This window comes from Brachyistius frenatus, unplaced genomic scaffold (genome assembly GCF_029030835.1).
Source record: "Brachyistius frenatus isolate BFR_SWC_R1_liver_20210118 unplaced genomic scaffold, ASM2903083v1 Contig_124, whole genome shotgun sequence".
NCBI lineage: Eukaryota > Metazoa > Chordata > Actinopteri > Embiotocidae > Brachyistius > Brachyistius frenatus.
In genome coordinates, this window is record NW_027210723.1 from 193,741 (window position 1) to 210,440 (window position 16,700).

Genomic DNA, 16,700 nt, shown 5'->3' on the forward strand with positions numbered 1-16,700 from the left:
TCCAGTGTTCTTACTGCCGGGCGGCTCGAGGGTGGCTGACTTGTTTTGCATGATTAGCGGCGCGCAGTAGACTGCGAGAAAGCACAGCAAAAGAGATGCATTTCCAGGAGACGGTCTACAAAGTTTGGTAAGATGCAGAAATTGTAATTGCAAATTCATTTATAACCATGTGTCTGCTCTTCTCTCTCCTCCAAAAACCACAGACACACAAGATTAAGTTAAGCTATAAGTCGCTGGCAGCAATCCCCACAAACACCCTTCTGTTGGATCAACAAGTGAGTTCACTCTAAGTCCAATAACACATCTTATCCTGTTAAATATCCAGCTCTGCAGTATGCAATGACAAAGGCAAAGATTTTCCTAATCTCTTCCCTAATCGGGCTTTCTATAGATCGTATTTGAAATTACAAATACGAGTTTGGCAAAAAAAAAAAAATGACATAAGATGTATTTCATGAGGATTTACAGGCAGCTGAAAGAGTTTTCAAAACCTTATTGAAAGTCAAATGAGGGTGAAATTGATATGAAAGCGTGGCATACTGCTGTGTTTTTCACACGGCAGCGTGATGCACGTAGAGCTGCTGATGAGCGAGTCCTGTCTGGGAAGAATACCGAGTGGGTGAATGGGAATTATCTGGCAGAGACGAATGGTGTGTGTTATCACTCAACGAAAGCTGCCGCATCGAGATAGATTTCCTCTCTTTGCACTCACAGGCGATAGATGAGCAGGTAGAGCGGGAGCAGAGTGACGCGCTGGACAGAGGGCTGACATTGGACACCCATGTTGAGGTACAACGACTCACTTCACTGCTGCTTTTTTTTATCTGCATGCCAGCATTACTTCTTTAATCCTTTTACAGATGTGCTCACCTGCTCAGTTCCGGCAACAGTCGGAGGAACTTTACGCCGTTATTGATGAGATATTGGCAAACTCCAGTCCAGAAGTGAGTTTTGATGTTTATATAAGTTTATATATAAAATCAAACATGTACAAATACCGATTTATAATATTGGACTGATTGAATGTTTTTTTTTTTTTTATCCTTCAATTGCGATACACCCTCATCATCGCAGCCCTCCAGGTCATCGGTCACCAATGTTGGTCTGAAGGTAACGTGGGTTTCTTGAACAGCATTGAGCTCGCGCGGCAAACTCGTGGGCATTTGAATTTTTCTGTAAAATAGCTTGAAGAAATACACCTATTTCTAGAGAGTTAGGTGAGACACCGCTCCCTTGTGTGTGCAGTAAATATGAAACTGGAGCGGGAAGCAATTTGCTTAGCCAACAAAACAACAATGTGTGGTTGGGGTTTATTCGCTGGTCTCCTTCTTTACATTGAATGTAAACGATGAAATTATAACATGTACAGACAGCCAAGAAAAAGTTCAGTGTATTACCTCACAAAACCGCAGCTCGTCTTTTTGACACTTGCGTGCACAGAGCCGGGCGAAGCGAAAACCTTTGTGAGCAAGTATTCAATGTTTTGTTGTTTTATCAACATCAGCACCTGAGTTACACGTATTTTTGACAACTGGTTCGGGCGCATCAGCGATTTCGCCGACAAACAGTTCGGGATCTAAAGATATGAAATATGAACTCGTAAGCTCAAAAGCAAAGCTAACTGGCTGTTAACTAGATCTAAGAGTGGTTTCAATCTTCTCATCTAACTTGTGATTTTTTTAAACTTAAATTTAGATCAGCAGTTGTCTGTGGGTACGTAGCAATAAACCTAAATGTATCAACGGCACTGCGAAGAGAGTCTCCTGGTGATCACGTCTTTATAACATTTTCACAAAAATGTAAAAAAGGGGGAAAATCAAAAAGTCTGTTCACACTAGAAATGTTGCACTCTAACCGAAGTAAAGAGAAAGTTTCCTCCTCTCGTGCTACTTCAGAGTAGAATTGAGTTGCTTCAGTAAAATAATGAAATGAACAAAGATGTTAACTGTTTGTCCAAGGACAGTTTTGGAGCTGGATTATTGTTTATCGCAGCAACAAGTTGAAACAAGCATGAATCTGGAAGCTCTGTCATCTTTATTATAGTCCGAACAGCTCTCACTAAAAGCATGCAGACAATTAAGGATGTCACCTTCAGCTAAAATAAAAAATAATTTGTAAATATGTGACATTGTGAATCATTAAAGTGAGATAAAAGAGAAAACAGTACATGAAAAACTTTCCGTAGCTTTCGGCCCACAGAAACAAGTCCTCTTCTGTTTTACAGAAACACAAACTAGAAGAAGGATAAAAATGAATTCTGACCGTTTCATCATCAGCATGAAAAATGAAAAGACATCTGTTCATTATTTATCAAAGGAGAAAGCGTGGAGTAGTTTCCAATGAAAACAATCAGTGTGCAGTAAATGTTGATGCTTGTACAAGTTGAAGAGTAAAGTAATAAAAATGTGTCATTTTTAAACCACTGGAAAGGAAAAAAAATTGGTAAATTTTCTGTACAAGGAAAAAAAAAAACTCCAGGAAAAAAACAGAAGGACGCTGTTCATTATTTTGCTTATTGACATAAAGCACTGGTTACCCATCTAGAAATTGGCTCAATTTTACTTTAGGTTCACAACTCACTATCTCCAAGGTTCAGATGCATTCAGCATGAGCAAAGTCAAAGGACCTCTTTTCAGTCATTTTTGTGAAAGTGGCCGTCACATTTTTGATTCTATTTCAGTTTCTCCATTTCCCCACCAGATGATATTTGTGTGTTGTTTTGTTTCATTTATGTTTTTCTCTCTTTTTCACTTTCAGCAGAACAACTCGGCACTTTCAAAATCTTTGGGACGGGAAACCAAATATGTGAGTCAGAGTCGGGTAGTTTTGCCTGCTGAATTAAAGACAGGTGTTTTTACCTCATGATTTTATCCCCAGACAAAAAAAGTGACAACCGACTGCTGTCAGGATTTGATCATATTAACTTCATATTAAATTCACACAATTTTAGTCTCTGATTCACAGGTCTGAGATTCTTTGACAAGTTAACATTTTGGCATCTGAAAAAATACTTTTCATTCGGAATTTCAAAACTTTATGACTACATGAATATAAATAAAGGCTGCTGAAAACACCAAATGTAAAAATATTAAAGGAATAGTTCAACATTTCGGGATTCATGCCAAATATTGCAGACGCGAGGATCTCAGTTTTGTTGTCTTTGGCAGCACCTGTGGTGACATGCAGTAATTACAGCTGATGATTTTAGACTTAACTTCCCAGAGATTCAAACAGTGTGACATCAGTCAGTTGGCAGTTGAAGAGCGAGTTTTTTTTTGCTTCAGATCCGCCTTCCTTCTCTGACCCAACAAGCACCGTTCAGGGAAGGAAAACACATCACGAACCCGTTCTGTACGTAATACTGCAGATCAAAGCGCTTTCATTTGTGGGCCGCGGGCTCAATCACCATTGTCTTCTCTGATTTAACAATAGAAAGCGACTTAACAATACATTTAGTTAAATGAAAATCTTCAAAATTGTAACTTTGATATTAGTGGTTGTTTTTTTTATGCGAGTGAGATGAGAACATCAACTCTAACGTGGGTAGCCGTGCTTTAGCCTGATGTAACGCGGCGCAGCTATTCCCTGCGTGATAAACAGTTCTAACCACGCGCCAATGACGATTGCATCTTACTGGGCGTTGGACCTCGGGTTAACTTTTAAACTGTCGGAGCAGCCTTTAACCAATCAGCATTGACTACCATGTTGCGCGCTGAAACCCACCGTCATCACTGTTGCAACTTCTTCAACGTCATTGCACTTAGCCACCCTCACTGGTCACTAACTGGGTTTAACCCCTTCAGTGGCTGAGGAAACCTCAACGCAACCAGGGCGTCCAGACGATAAACACAGCGAAGACTCGGGCTGTGAGCAATAGTCTTATCATAAGGAATGGAAACGGGGAAAACAGATGGCTTGGCTATTATTGTGACTTTCACTTTTTGTCACGAGAAGGTTATAACAGTCACAATTAGTCTTGCTGCATTAGTTTTTTGTTGTGACCAGGGTGGATAAGTTCATTGAATTTTGGGACATCAGAACAGATGGCAGATGTTTATGCACATCTGGCATCATAAAACACTCAATAGCTAATTACTATTTCCACTCATGCCAGCTTCCTTTATGATAAATATCATAGAAAGTATTGAAAATATTTTGCAGAAGAATCTCAGTCTTTTCAACCTCTTTCTTGCCGTGACATAAACCCCCGCCATACTTGAAACGTTTTTGTTTTGTTTTTTTCCATCAGCATTTCAGATTTGTGAGACGCACTAATAGTGATGTTGATGCTTTTTGCTTCCACCTTGTTTATTCAGGCATCTTTATCCAGCTTGCACCCAGCTGCTGGTGTGGACAGAAAACTCATGAATTCTAAAGAGGTACAGATTCACTTATTGATCGAGCTTACTCTCCTGCAGCAACTGTGTTATGCACTGATAACGTAAAAATGTCTTGGAGAGCGACTTGTGAAAATGTACTCTCTGCTGTCAAACCCCGACTCTTCCCGTCCAGACGAAACCCGGCGTCATTCGCCCGATGACGGCCATTCCAAGACTGACAGTGGCGGATGAAGAGAAATTTCATCCCAACCCTTTCACACAGTTTGTCATCAAGCCGACCCTAACTGACAACCAAAAGGTAGGATGGGGGCATCTGTTCCTAGTTTTCGTTCTATTTTAAGCGATACCAAAATATAAAAGTCTGTCTGTCACTCACACTCCCCTCTCAGGGGGTTAAACTGTGGCTGTTAAAAGAGAAGTGTCTCATGAATTTTATGACAGTTACAAGGAACTCACATCACAGAAAAAAAAAATCCCAAATGGCAAAAGAAACATAAAAAATTATAATCTACTTTCCAATTTATTATCGTAATAAAATAAGGCAAATAAGGCAAAATATTATTTTCATATTTACAACACAGCATATGCACTTTTAGATGTATTATACTGTCAAATTTTAAAATAACATAATTACAAAAAAGAAAGAGTTTCCAAAAGTTTGAGGGAAAAAAAAAGAGTTAAGTAAAAACATAACAACATCACGAGGCATTTGTTTTCATGTCACCGTACACTTCCAGTTCCATTCACTGATGGAGGCCTTAAGATCGGCCTAAAATCTTCAGTTCAAAGTATAAACGAGTTGTGAGTCAGACTGACTAGCCATCACAGTCAGTCTGACTAATACATGACCTATTTAGAGTCACCAAAAATAATAATAACTAACACAGATACCATACTATGTATAAATAGATTGAGTGAGTAAACGATTGCTATTATTGGAGCATGAGACGTTTTCTCCCGGTGTTGATATTATTGGAAAAGATGTCGGGGTGTTTTCTCACTATCATCTATCTTCGGATTTTCTGAAATGACAGTGTATGTATGCACTGAAGAAAACTAACCGATCGTTTTTTGCAGCCCATGCCGTTTTATACCGATCATATCCATATCTGTCATCGATTAGTCAGACTGGCTGTGAATGGCGACGCTGACAGCAACTCTCTAAAACCAGGTGTCACACAATGAATTTGACCTATTTATCATGCCATGCAGCTTCTTTTCATACATGTTGACAGAAGCCATTGGTATTGCAAGTGTTACTGACTCACTAAGGCCCTGTTTCAACCTGGCATTAATTGATCCATCCTGATCCTGCCTGGCATGATCAGATCACGAGTGGCCATCTTGAAGCCGTCTGTTCACATCTGGCGCCTCGAGTTTGGGACATTTCGTAACTTCCCTGCTCTATATGCAAATGAACACGTAGGCTACATCACAAAAACATACGGATAAATAAGCACAGGAACATGACATTAACTATTATCAAATCCATTAAGAATATTATTGATCATTAATACATTTTTGCAGTTATCAATAAATTCTGTTTTTTAATCAGTGCTTGAATTCACACTTTCACTGTTCACCTCTAAAAGTGTAAATGCCTCTCGGATAACGGTATTTAAAGGGGAACATGCCTTTTGAGACCAAAATTGCAGTTTGGTTATGGGTCCCTGATACTAATGTGATGTCTCATGAATATTCATCAATTTTGATCATTTTAGGAACATTAATCTCTGATCAATATAAATCAAATGCCAGTAACCACATCTGTGCCAACTAGAGAACAACACATATTTTCACTGAACGCTATTGAAGTAAAAATGATCCACAAGGTCAAACTTCTTGTGTAAAACAGCAAAAATATTCAGAACGTAATCCATACACGACTCATTAAATAACGAGGTCAACATGATGACGAACATTTCCAGGGAACTGATGAGATGCACGCGCTTAACAATGGCAGTAAATGCATGCTTTCAGCAGTCCTCTGTAGCAGAGGGGCTTTTAGGAAGTCAATCTTCTTGACATGTTGGTTCTAAAAAAATACATGTTTTCCGTGCCATTTGCGTCGAGAACGACAGGAGAGAGCAACATTTCTGATGCAGAACACACTGGGAGCTCATTTCCTGGCTGTATTGGTGGCATATTGACGTTGTAAAGTCGAACATAATAATGCAGACTGTCTGGAAACAAAGGGAGCTGGAACATTTATATTCAGCGCGCGATGCAATCTGCTCCTCTCCATAGCTCAGTCTGAGGTGTGAGGCTTATACAGATCTTTGATTCATTTAATTAAGCAGTGGGTTACCATTAATTACTGTGGAGTTTGCATGTTCTCTGTTCCCTGTGCCTGCTTGGGCTCTCTCGGGGTATTCTGGCTTCCTCCGAACATCCAAATAAACATACATGTCAGGTTAATTGGTGATTCTACAAATTGCCCTTAGGCGTGAAGGGTCTTTGTTTCCGTCTGTTTTGTTGCAGACAAGCTTTTTTTTAAAATATTTTATGGGATTTGATATAGTGATCGTTTAAAGGAAATGTTTCTCTTTTTGTTAATACCGCTGTCCTGCCCGTACAGTCATTGTGAAGCTACAGCCAGAAGACTGCTACCTTAAGCTTAGCATAGACACTTGAAACAGAGGCAAACACCTAGCCTGGAATTATCTGCCTTTTAAAATTTTTTTTTTTTTTATTTCCAATCACCACCTCTCAAGTTCAGCAAATATCTTGTTAGTAGTTAGTCATCTGTAAAAAACAACAACCTGAAATGTAAAATTGACTCCAGGAAACCACCACTAGAAGTCAACAAAGAAATTAAGCAGTTACAGTGAAAACAATGCAAGGTGGCCAGACAGAGCTGTTTAAGCCAAATGGACACCGGGGTAGACCAAGAACACAATGGAGAAATGATATACCGCATCTGGCCGGGGAATGAATTGGTATTGCTCGGGAGGAGCTGTAAAACATTGCTGGGGAGAATGACGGCTGGGCTAACTTGCTCAGCCTGCTGCCAACGTGACCCAACCACCGTTGAGAGAATGAAACTGAATGTAAAAAAAAAAAAATAGTTTGAACCTTGTTCATTATGGTCTCATTAAATGTTGAGGTAACACGATGATTGCCAGGCAAGAAAAGGCATTTACAGAAACAGCTGATGAGATGCAAACACTTAACAGTGCCTGTGAAAACATGCGTTTAGCAGGACCGTTAAACTGACTGAGGATGAAAGAGTGAAATTCCAGTTCTTCTCCGGCTACTGAGAAACATACATAAGGAAATGCAAATGCTGCTAAATCGACCAATCACAGCACTCTGCATCGTCACAATGTGGACATTTCTGGGAAGGTGCCAATCAACGTACAGTGTCGATTCTACACAGAAATGAACCAGCTTTAAGAGGTCGATGTTTTTGTTCTTTGTTTCAATGTGGAACATAATGAACCATGGTGAGGTGTAACATTTATATTCATAGCATGATGCAATGTGCATCTCACTTACGGCTCAGCAGGCTGTGCATTGGTTATCCAAATCTTTGATTAATTGCATTAAGCAGTTGGTAATCCCTAATTAGCATGAGCTCATGTTAATTTGATTTATGTGCATGCTGCTGCTGCTTCTTATTCTTACAAACAGCCACACGCAGAAGAGTGAGACTAAAGGGAACTTAATAATCCTCTTACAGACACGCATGTTTAAGGTTTGTAGGTTTTGATATCATAATCATAAAAAAGGAATTGCTCCTCATTTTGACTGATAGTACTGACATGTATTTACAGCGATTGTGAAGCTATAGCCACAAGATGGTTATCTTATCTTATCTATATAGACTGGAAACAGGGAAACGGCAAGCACAGAAATATCTGTCTTTTCCTAAACTGGCCAGCCACCACCTGGGGATGTTTTTTTGTTTTTGCAAGAGCAAATGAAACCACCGATCAGTCACATGCTGCAACTTTCTGCATGCATTTTAAAGCAAAAGCCCAGGTTTCAAATAAGATCCCCCAAGCATGTCATGCATGGTGCAGCCATATACTAGTTTTTGATCAAGTCTTTTTGAAGTTTGTGAATCCCAATTTGACACCATACATTAATTGCAGGCATTTTCGTAGCCACCTTTTCAGCTCTCGAACACAAGTTAATCCGTCTACTGTATCCAGAATCAATATACTGTAGACATAGTGATCTATTAAATTGAGTTGATCCTGGACACCACGTTCTTATTTCATTGAGGAATTTTTAAAGGCACTAAATAGTATTTACATTTACACACTCAGAATTAAGACACTCAAATAAAATGTTGAACGGTAAATATAGTGAACTATATAGTTCAGTCTAAATAGTGACTAACAAATGTTGTCATTCTGGCAATGATCATGAAGTAATATTCACTTTTAAGTCTCCAAATGTATTTCATCAAAGCAGTTGAAATGTTTTTTTTTTTGGTACTTTCTCAGCAATAAAATGAAATTATATTGAACTTTTGCTTCACAGCTGGGTGTCTTCTAGTTTTGGGTCAAATTTATATTTTGCCCAGGATGAAAATAACACAGAATACTTTAGTATGGAATAATATGGTGCTTGTGACCACAAATTCTTAAATAAGGAACAGGATGGAAATAAATGGTTGTTTACACATCTGATCTTCCATTTGTAAATGGCTGCTCCTGCTTTCCTTACCAACTTCAGGGGTTTGAACAAAGCTGAAGGTTTTGATCAAAACTTAAAGTTTGTTTTTCAAAATTGAACTCAGCCTGACGTGAAATTAATTTCTCTATTTGCTTCAAGGCATTCAACCATCAGACTAGTTCAGAATATAGTTGTTCATGGAGGACTTTTTTCATGTCTGAAATTTAGAAATAAATTATGCAGTACATATTAAAAAAAAAACCTTCTTTGGCAGCAATTTCTTTGACTTTCATACCTTGAAAATCCATCTGGCATTCATGCATACAAAGATTATTTTTGGAGTCCACAAAAATGACAAGATTTCAAGAAGAGTATTAACATTTACATCCTTAAATTTGTCGTGGTTATGCATGCAAGACATGCTTTCATTTATTGGGGCACCACTTAAGGGCAAAATACAAAACAATGACTCTGTATTGCATCAAATACTCAACTTCTAGAACACATTACAACACAAGTCTGAATTACAATCAAATTTTTATACCCTAGTCAAAGCTCACATTAACCTCATCACGAATGGCAGAAAATGTGTTTTATTGTACTGCAAGATACTCTCCCTCCAGACAAGATGCACAGCGAGTGAAATCAGGGACAGAATTCATGGTCAGTTTTTCACTGAATAAGTCTAAGTCAGCAAGTCTTTGAGTCTCATGAGTGTTAACATGACATGAATGGTATCTTTGAAACACGCAAGTTCTCAACTGTGACAGTTCCGACAGTATAACAGATGAAATAAATGACAAAGTTAGATATCTTTTTTTTAGGTTTAGATGATTTACGTTAATACTCTCGCGATAGTGCAAAAAATATTCAGGAGTGAATCTTTCAGGAAAATTTAATTTTTGATGCCTCACCAGGAGATAAGAAAACAAACATTGATTTCACATCTGGTCCTTCAACAGAAAAATGAAATATTCTCGGAAGTATTTGTTCCCACTTAGTGAAAGCAGCAGGTGGTAGCTGTACTATGGAGAGGAAGTACATCTTCAAACAGCTCCAGATTTGCTCAACTATAAACAGACTTAAGCTAAAGCAGGCACTTCACTGTGACTACATAAGTAGTAGAGTATTCACTGGGCCTAACGTTTGATCCCTCCTAGTTCCAATATACAAAATAACAGCTTATTATACATTTCATTTTTTCACGTGTAAAATATACAAGACACAACATGCATATTTAAAAACTTTGGCGTTGTAAGGCAACTTTGATACTACTGCTGTGCGTATCTTGAACCAGGCTCTGTACTGAATGAAATTCTTATTGATTTGCATCCAGACCAGCTTCTAACTATAAAAGAGTATTTCCAAAACATGTTGCATTTAAAGCAGGGAATCAATAGTAAAGAGCTCTGTCGGCAGAAACATCTCAACAGCAATATTTTGCACAATACTGTTCAATATGACAATTCTCAGCAAATGTCACACTAGCTTAAAAAAGCTCCAAATGCATCCCATAGAGACTTTTGTTTAAACAATGACTTATACCTATTTTTGTCAGAAAAATAGTTGAACATTTTACATAAGAGAAAATTTAAATAATAAATTCCTATCAACACTCCAGTATGTCATAATGCAATGTCCAAACACTTCCAAATGTTTCATAAGTGTTCAAAGTGTTCATACATGTAAAATGGCTCAGCAGCTCATCTCAGTGTCATGTAACTTTTTTTTTCTCAGGACAAATGTGGCAAACACAGAGCAGCTGGATTGCAGTCAAGAGAGATTATAATCAATTACAATTAAACACACAATGAATATTCATTTCAGCACAAAGTCCGAGTGAAATTTCAAGCAATTTCACGGTCGGCTGAAATTGCAAAGTCTAAAAAGTCCCCGAAATGACGCAGTCCTCAACTGTTGCCGTATATATTTCTCATTTTGTCATTTTTTTTTTTTTTTACTGTAAAAGCACTCACTTGGAAACCATTGTGCTTTTTGTCTGTTTCAGGTGGAAGACATGAGTCATGAAAAGGCAAAGATAGATTTGAACCCAGGTTCAAAAGGTAACACGTTAAGAGACGACAACAAGTCTGAAAGAAGAAGTCCATTCTCACTTTGTGACCTGCAGATTACAGAGCCTGAAGAGCAGATCAGACACCTCGGGAAAGATGCGACAACATCGTTCAGTCCCACTGAGAGGCGCATGGAAGCTTTTGAAACTCATATTTAAAGCATCAAATGTAGTTTTTTTCAGTATTCAAACTTATTACAGCTGAAAGAGAAATGACAAGTTGAATGCACCTTAACTGAAATAGTAAATGAGTGCATCTCCATATGGTTGTTTAAGGTAGTTGACAACAAGGAGTTTAAAACTGCATGTAATGTAATTCCCGACCTCTAGTCTGTCCATCTTTCCGTTGGTGCAGCTTGCAGTTAAAATTGTTGGCAGATTAACCACTCAAAAGTCTTTGTAACTTTTGAAACGGTAGATCCTTAACTTCAGGCCGAGGTTAGAAAAAACTAGCCAACTGTTCCCAGATGTTGATGAATATAAAAGGTCTGACCATGTTACAGAGGGAATAAATTCAACTTGTTGCATCCTGATGGTCCTCAGGACAATTTTGAAACTATTAGAAGAGCCTTTACCCAATCAGCTTTGACCACCATATGCACCAAAGGTCCACCACTGCTACTACATTTAGAAAAAAACACAGTTAACTTCATTATGATTGCACCTAGTCACCCCCACTGGCTGTTGATTGGTCCACCCTTCAGAGTGGCTGAGTAAGCAATAATGTGAACAGGGCTTCCAGACTATAATCCTAGCAAAGAACATTTAAGGTGTGAGCAATATTCTGGTGTTCTGGCCTTCTCATATTTTCTGCTCTAGCTAATTACGCTAATGGTAGCCTTGTCTTTTAATGTTTTCTTCTGACTTGTGTTGAAATCCAGTCACCTTAAAAGAGTTACTTAATATGCATTTGATGGCAACATATGTGATGAGTAAGTTTAATTAAAAGATTTAGGACTGTATTATGGTACATAATGCAGTCCTAAATCTTTGAAGTCATGCCGTTCCTGGATTGGTACATGGTCTCTTGTAAAAAAGAATTTTGAACGAGAAAGAGAAATGTTAAAATTACATGGCCTCTTATGTGTCTTACAAATATTCAAAATGGTTATTGTAATACAACATTAAATTCATGCTAATTATGTAACTCACTGTGAAGGAAATGCTATTCTACTATTATTAAATCATTTGAGAAAATACTGTAACATGTAATAAAAGCGTTCCCCGCCTTCTTCCTTGTTCAGATTTTTATATCCATCAGGAATTTGTGAGTTTACATGTCCATATAGAAAATTACATTAAAACCTGCTTGAAATAATACTTCAAAAAAACTTAAAAAAAGAAAAGAAAAAAGGAGGACCTTTCAAAGAGAATATAGTACGTGTTTTAATTTCCAGAGCATAAGCGAGTCTCTCTCAGATGTTCTATGCCTGATTAGAAATCCTTAAAGAAAATCAGACTTAACGTCAAAGTTGGAAAACCAGCAGTCAAAATGGTACCAGTGATTGCTGCACTCAGTGTCTCCTACCTGCTGTGGACCCCACAATATAGAAGCAGCTGCCGCCACAATCAAGTCAAGAACAGTAGCTCGTGGCATGACTTTGATTTCAGTATCATCCTGTCATTTTACAAGATGAGACATTTCTTTTACAGTATACAGTGCATCTGGAAAGTATTCACAGCGCTTCACTTTTTCCACATTTTGTTGTGTTACAGCCTTATTCCAAAATGGATTAAATTCATTTTTTTCTCTCAAAATTCTACACACAATACCCCACAATGACAAAGTGAAAAAGATTTGTTTAATCTATTAAAAATAAAGAACGAAAATATAACACGTACATAAGTATTCACAGCCTTTGCTCAATACTTTGTTGAAGCACCTTTGGCAGCAATTACAGCCTCTAGTCTTTTTGAGTATGATGCTACAAGCTTGGCACCTGTTTTGGGGCAGTTTCTCCCATTCTTCTTTGCAGGACCTCTCAAGCTCCATCAGGTTGGATGGGGAGCGTCAGTGTACAGACATTTTCAGATCTCTCCAGAGATGTTCAATTGGGTTCAAGTCTGGGCTCTGGCTGGGCCACTCAAGGACATTCACAGAGTTGTCCTGAAGCCACTCCTTTGTTATCTTGGCTGTGTGCTTCGGGTCGTTGTCCTGTTGGAAGATGAACCTTCTTCCCAGTCTGAGGTCCAGAGCGCTCTGGAGAAGGTTTTCATCAAGGACGTCTCTGTACATTGCTGCATTCATCTTTCCCTCCATCCTGACTAGTCTCCCAGTTCTTGCTGCTGAAAAACAACCCCACAGCATGATGCTGCCACCACCATGCTTCACCGTAGAGATGGTATTGGCCAGGTGATGAGCGGTGCCTGGTTTCCTCCAGACATGACGCTTGGCATTCAGGCCAAAGAGTTCAATCTTTGTTTCATCAGACTAGAGAATTTAGTTTCTCATGGTCTGAGAGTCCTTCAGGTGCCTTTTGGTAAACTCCAGGTGGGCTGTCATGAGCCTTTTACTGAGGAGTGGCTTCCGTCTGGCCACTCTACCACACAGGCCTGCTTGGTGGAGTGCTGCAGAGATGGTTGTCCTTCTGGAAGGTTCTCCTCTCTTCACAGAGCAATGTTGGAGCTCTGTCAGAGTGACCATCGGGTTCTTGGTCACCTAGTGAAGAACTGATGGAAGATGGATGGATCACAAACACTGTCTGACTAGAGTAGAAATTGAGCCTGACTAACTTTACTGTTCCTGAGGGGTTTATGGATCACAGGTCTTCATCAAGCAGGGTTTTTCCTACATAGCAAATTAAGAGGCGGCCCTCGACAAAACTGGGGAGTCTGAAAGACGCAAATTGTGTCCAAATTCAAACCCCTTCTGTCGTTTGAATTATGCAGTAAAGTGCTCATCACAGCGAGGTACAGGAAAATAACATAAAATGGAACGGATTGACTTGACCTTTCCAGTCTCGTCTGTACAACAACGTTACACCAAACTTAAAGCTACAATCTGCACAAAGCTCCTCATCCATCTCAACACCCACTAATGACTTACATCGTCACTGTATGAATATGAAACACATATCACAAGATAGAGCAGAACTGGGACCGGCAGTGAGGCTGGTTTGGCTGAGCTGCAGGAGGGACAGAGTGGGGAAGTGGTTCAGGGAACGGTGCCTGCAAGAGCCTTAATTAGCCCCAGTTGAATCCTATCAACAATGGTGGCGCTCTCCCCATATAACAACACCAGAGGAGCCGCAGGGGAGACACAGACTGGCGGAGTGGGAGAGCAGCAGAAAGGCTGACGGACGGACGCTCACCCAGAGAGAGACAGACGGACGCTGCGAGTGCGCTCGGAGGCGCGGCAGCAGAGCGCACAGACTGTGGCATGAATGGTGATAATAAAGCACTTGAAAACGGTACCAGGTCGTATGCTGAGGAAAACCCACGGCGGTAACAGATTTGCGTTACACTCATATATTTGCACACCGGAAAATGTGTTATAAAGACAGAGCAAACGTTTGCAGAGTAATATCTTGAAAACAAATTTCACAGATTTTCAAACTCCTGCGTCGCCGGCTGAATAAATCCCAAAGTCCCGATTGCGTCACAACGTACCGCAGAACAGAATAACTTTTCCTTTCAGATGACACACAGTGTTTGACAAGAAGTATTGTCCACTATCCGATTTTGAAACTCCAGCAGTCTGTGCGGTCAGGTCAGTCCCTCCATGTCATTTCTGGGCCTTTTCCCCCGTCATTTCCTGCAAATTTCCACTGTTACTGTCAAATAAACGCATAAAACACCCATAAAAATAATTTCTATAAAGATCAAATAATGTGTATGCTTTTGATAGCAATGATTTAAAAGCTGTGCTCAAAAGGCTGTTAGGCACTAAGCACATTTTCGCAAATTACTAATTCATAGCGTGTCTCACCATCATGATTCTGATATTGTCAGACTTTCTCCAAAATAAATCTTGAACAGATATCTCTCCTGACAGCATTTTATGGTGGGATACATGTGAAAACACAATTACATAATTTTTGCCCCACTGGTATGAAGAGTGATATGAAAATCATGCAATTATTTTCAAATCAAATGACACAAGATCTGTATAGACTGACTGTTCTGAAAAGATGCAGCATGAATGGCTGAAATCACAAATAGCCTCAGCTTCATTGTGTTAACGTAATGTTCAACTAACCTGTAACAAGGACACATGCTGTAAACACTATGCAAAGGCTTTTATGTCATAACTACATACATACATACATAACTACACTGCAGGAGTGGCCCTGGGAACTGTACATTTGAACAACAGCTGAGATTTGATTTGATTTTGAACAACTTTGCTGTTTTTTTATAGTGTAAATTAACATTCTAGCTTTTACGTTGGCCCATCAAAATTATACACCCTGGATAAATGATCATATTATCTGATCTGACTTGATTGAGCCAGGTACCATACTGCAAGCTAAGAAATCCAGACTGAACAGGGGTAACAATAAATTATATTACCAACAAAAGCTTAATAAGACAAATAACAGCAGCAAGAAGATGTGGAGCAGTTGAAACAATAAGGGGGGGGGGAACTCTCTGGACACCTCTATTACAACTGATGGAGGGTTTATCAGTCAACCAGAGGATATTGCTAAATACGTTAAAAAAATTTCAGTAATGAAATAGCTAAATTAAAATCAGATACAAGTAACAGTGGTCCCTCCTTTTAACATTCTGTCATAAAGGGTATTGTAATAAAGAATAATAATAATAATAATAATAATAATAATAATAATTAGAACTTGTCACAATCAGCGTTGAGACAGTTGAGGTTTTTTTTTTTTTTTTAGAGTCCTTTCCTGATGGTGTGTCTCCAGGTTCAGGCAACATGGAAGGTAGACTAATTAAAACTGGGGCTCAGTTTCTCTCTCTTCCTCTATGTTTTATACAGATGTATTGCATGCGGAATATTTCCATTACAATGGATAGTATCTAAAATAATTCCAGTGTTATTCCTTATTACACCCAAATGCATTTTGTGTATCCCTGAGGTCAAAAGAAACGATGCATGCCCTTTCTCAGAAAACATTTGCAAAGTCAAGTTTTCAGAATCTTTTAATGCTGTATTGTTCATGTTTACTTGGTAACCGTCTTGTCTTTACTGCCTTTGTTGGTGCGTTGATCTACAAATTGGCTTATTACGTCCACCAATTGATATAAAGCAGCATAAAGCAATTCACGTCTCGCCCGAATAGTTTGATTTTGTTTCGAAGCTTCTTGTTCATTAGGCTATGTCTCTTAACGCTCTCAAGAGTTGTTACACTGTAATCTTCTTGTTTAACAGCTTTTACTTTTATTTATCTTTCTGTTCTAGTTTGGTTGTCGCCATAACCCAGACTACTCTGCGGACAATGCTATCATGTTATTTATGATTCCACAGTTAAATTCATAATGTTAAGTCACACTCCACAAATTAAATCAGTGTGACATGTAGCACTCACAAGCACCTACGCAGATCACACACCCTTCTTGTTGCCCTAGAAAACTGTTATGACACCTTCACATGAAAGGAAGAAGAAAAGAGACATGTGTCAATCAGCTCAATGTTGATGCTCAAAATATCTTTTGAGCATAATAACAACCTTTTGTTGACAAATTCAATGTTGATG

At 38.9% G+C, this 16,700-nt stretch overlaps 1 protein-coding gene across 3 annotated transcripts in view; it reads left to right on the forward strand.

The window, feature by feature from the left end:
- Positions 1–12,269, forward strand: part of mlip (muscular LMNA-interacting protein) — a 28,271-nt gene extending 16,002 nt beyond the window's left edge. For 2 of the 3 annotated variants that reach the window (XM_069713939.1, XM_069713940.1), the window contains exons 5-12: positions 204–275; positions 715–789; positions 861–944; positions 1,075–1,110; positions 2,758–2,805; positions 4,317–4,379; positions 4,513–4,638; positions 10,975–12,269. In XM_069713939.1, the coding sequence (XP_069570040.1) occupies positions 204–275; positions 715–789; positions 861–944; positions 1,075–1,110; positions 2,758–2,805; positions 4,317–4,379; positions 4,513–4,638; positions 10,975–11,196 (726 nt within the window). In that variant the 3' untranslated portion in view covers positions 11,197–12,269. The remainder of the gene's footprint in view (positions 1–203; positions 276–714; positions 790–860; positions 945–1,074; positions 1,111–2,757; positions 2,806–4,316; positions 4,380–4,512; positions 4,639–10,974) is intronic. The other variant, XM_069713941.1, reaches the window with a different exon arrangement.
- The last annotated feature ends 4,431 nt before the right edge of the window (positions 12,270–16,700 follow it).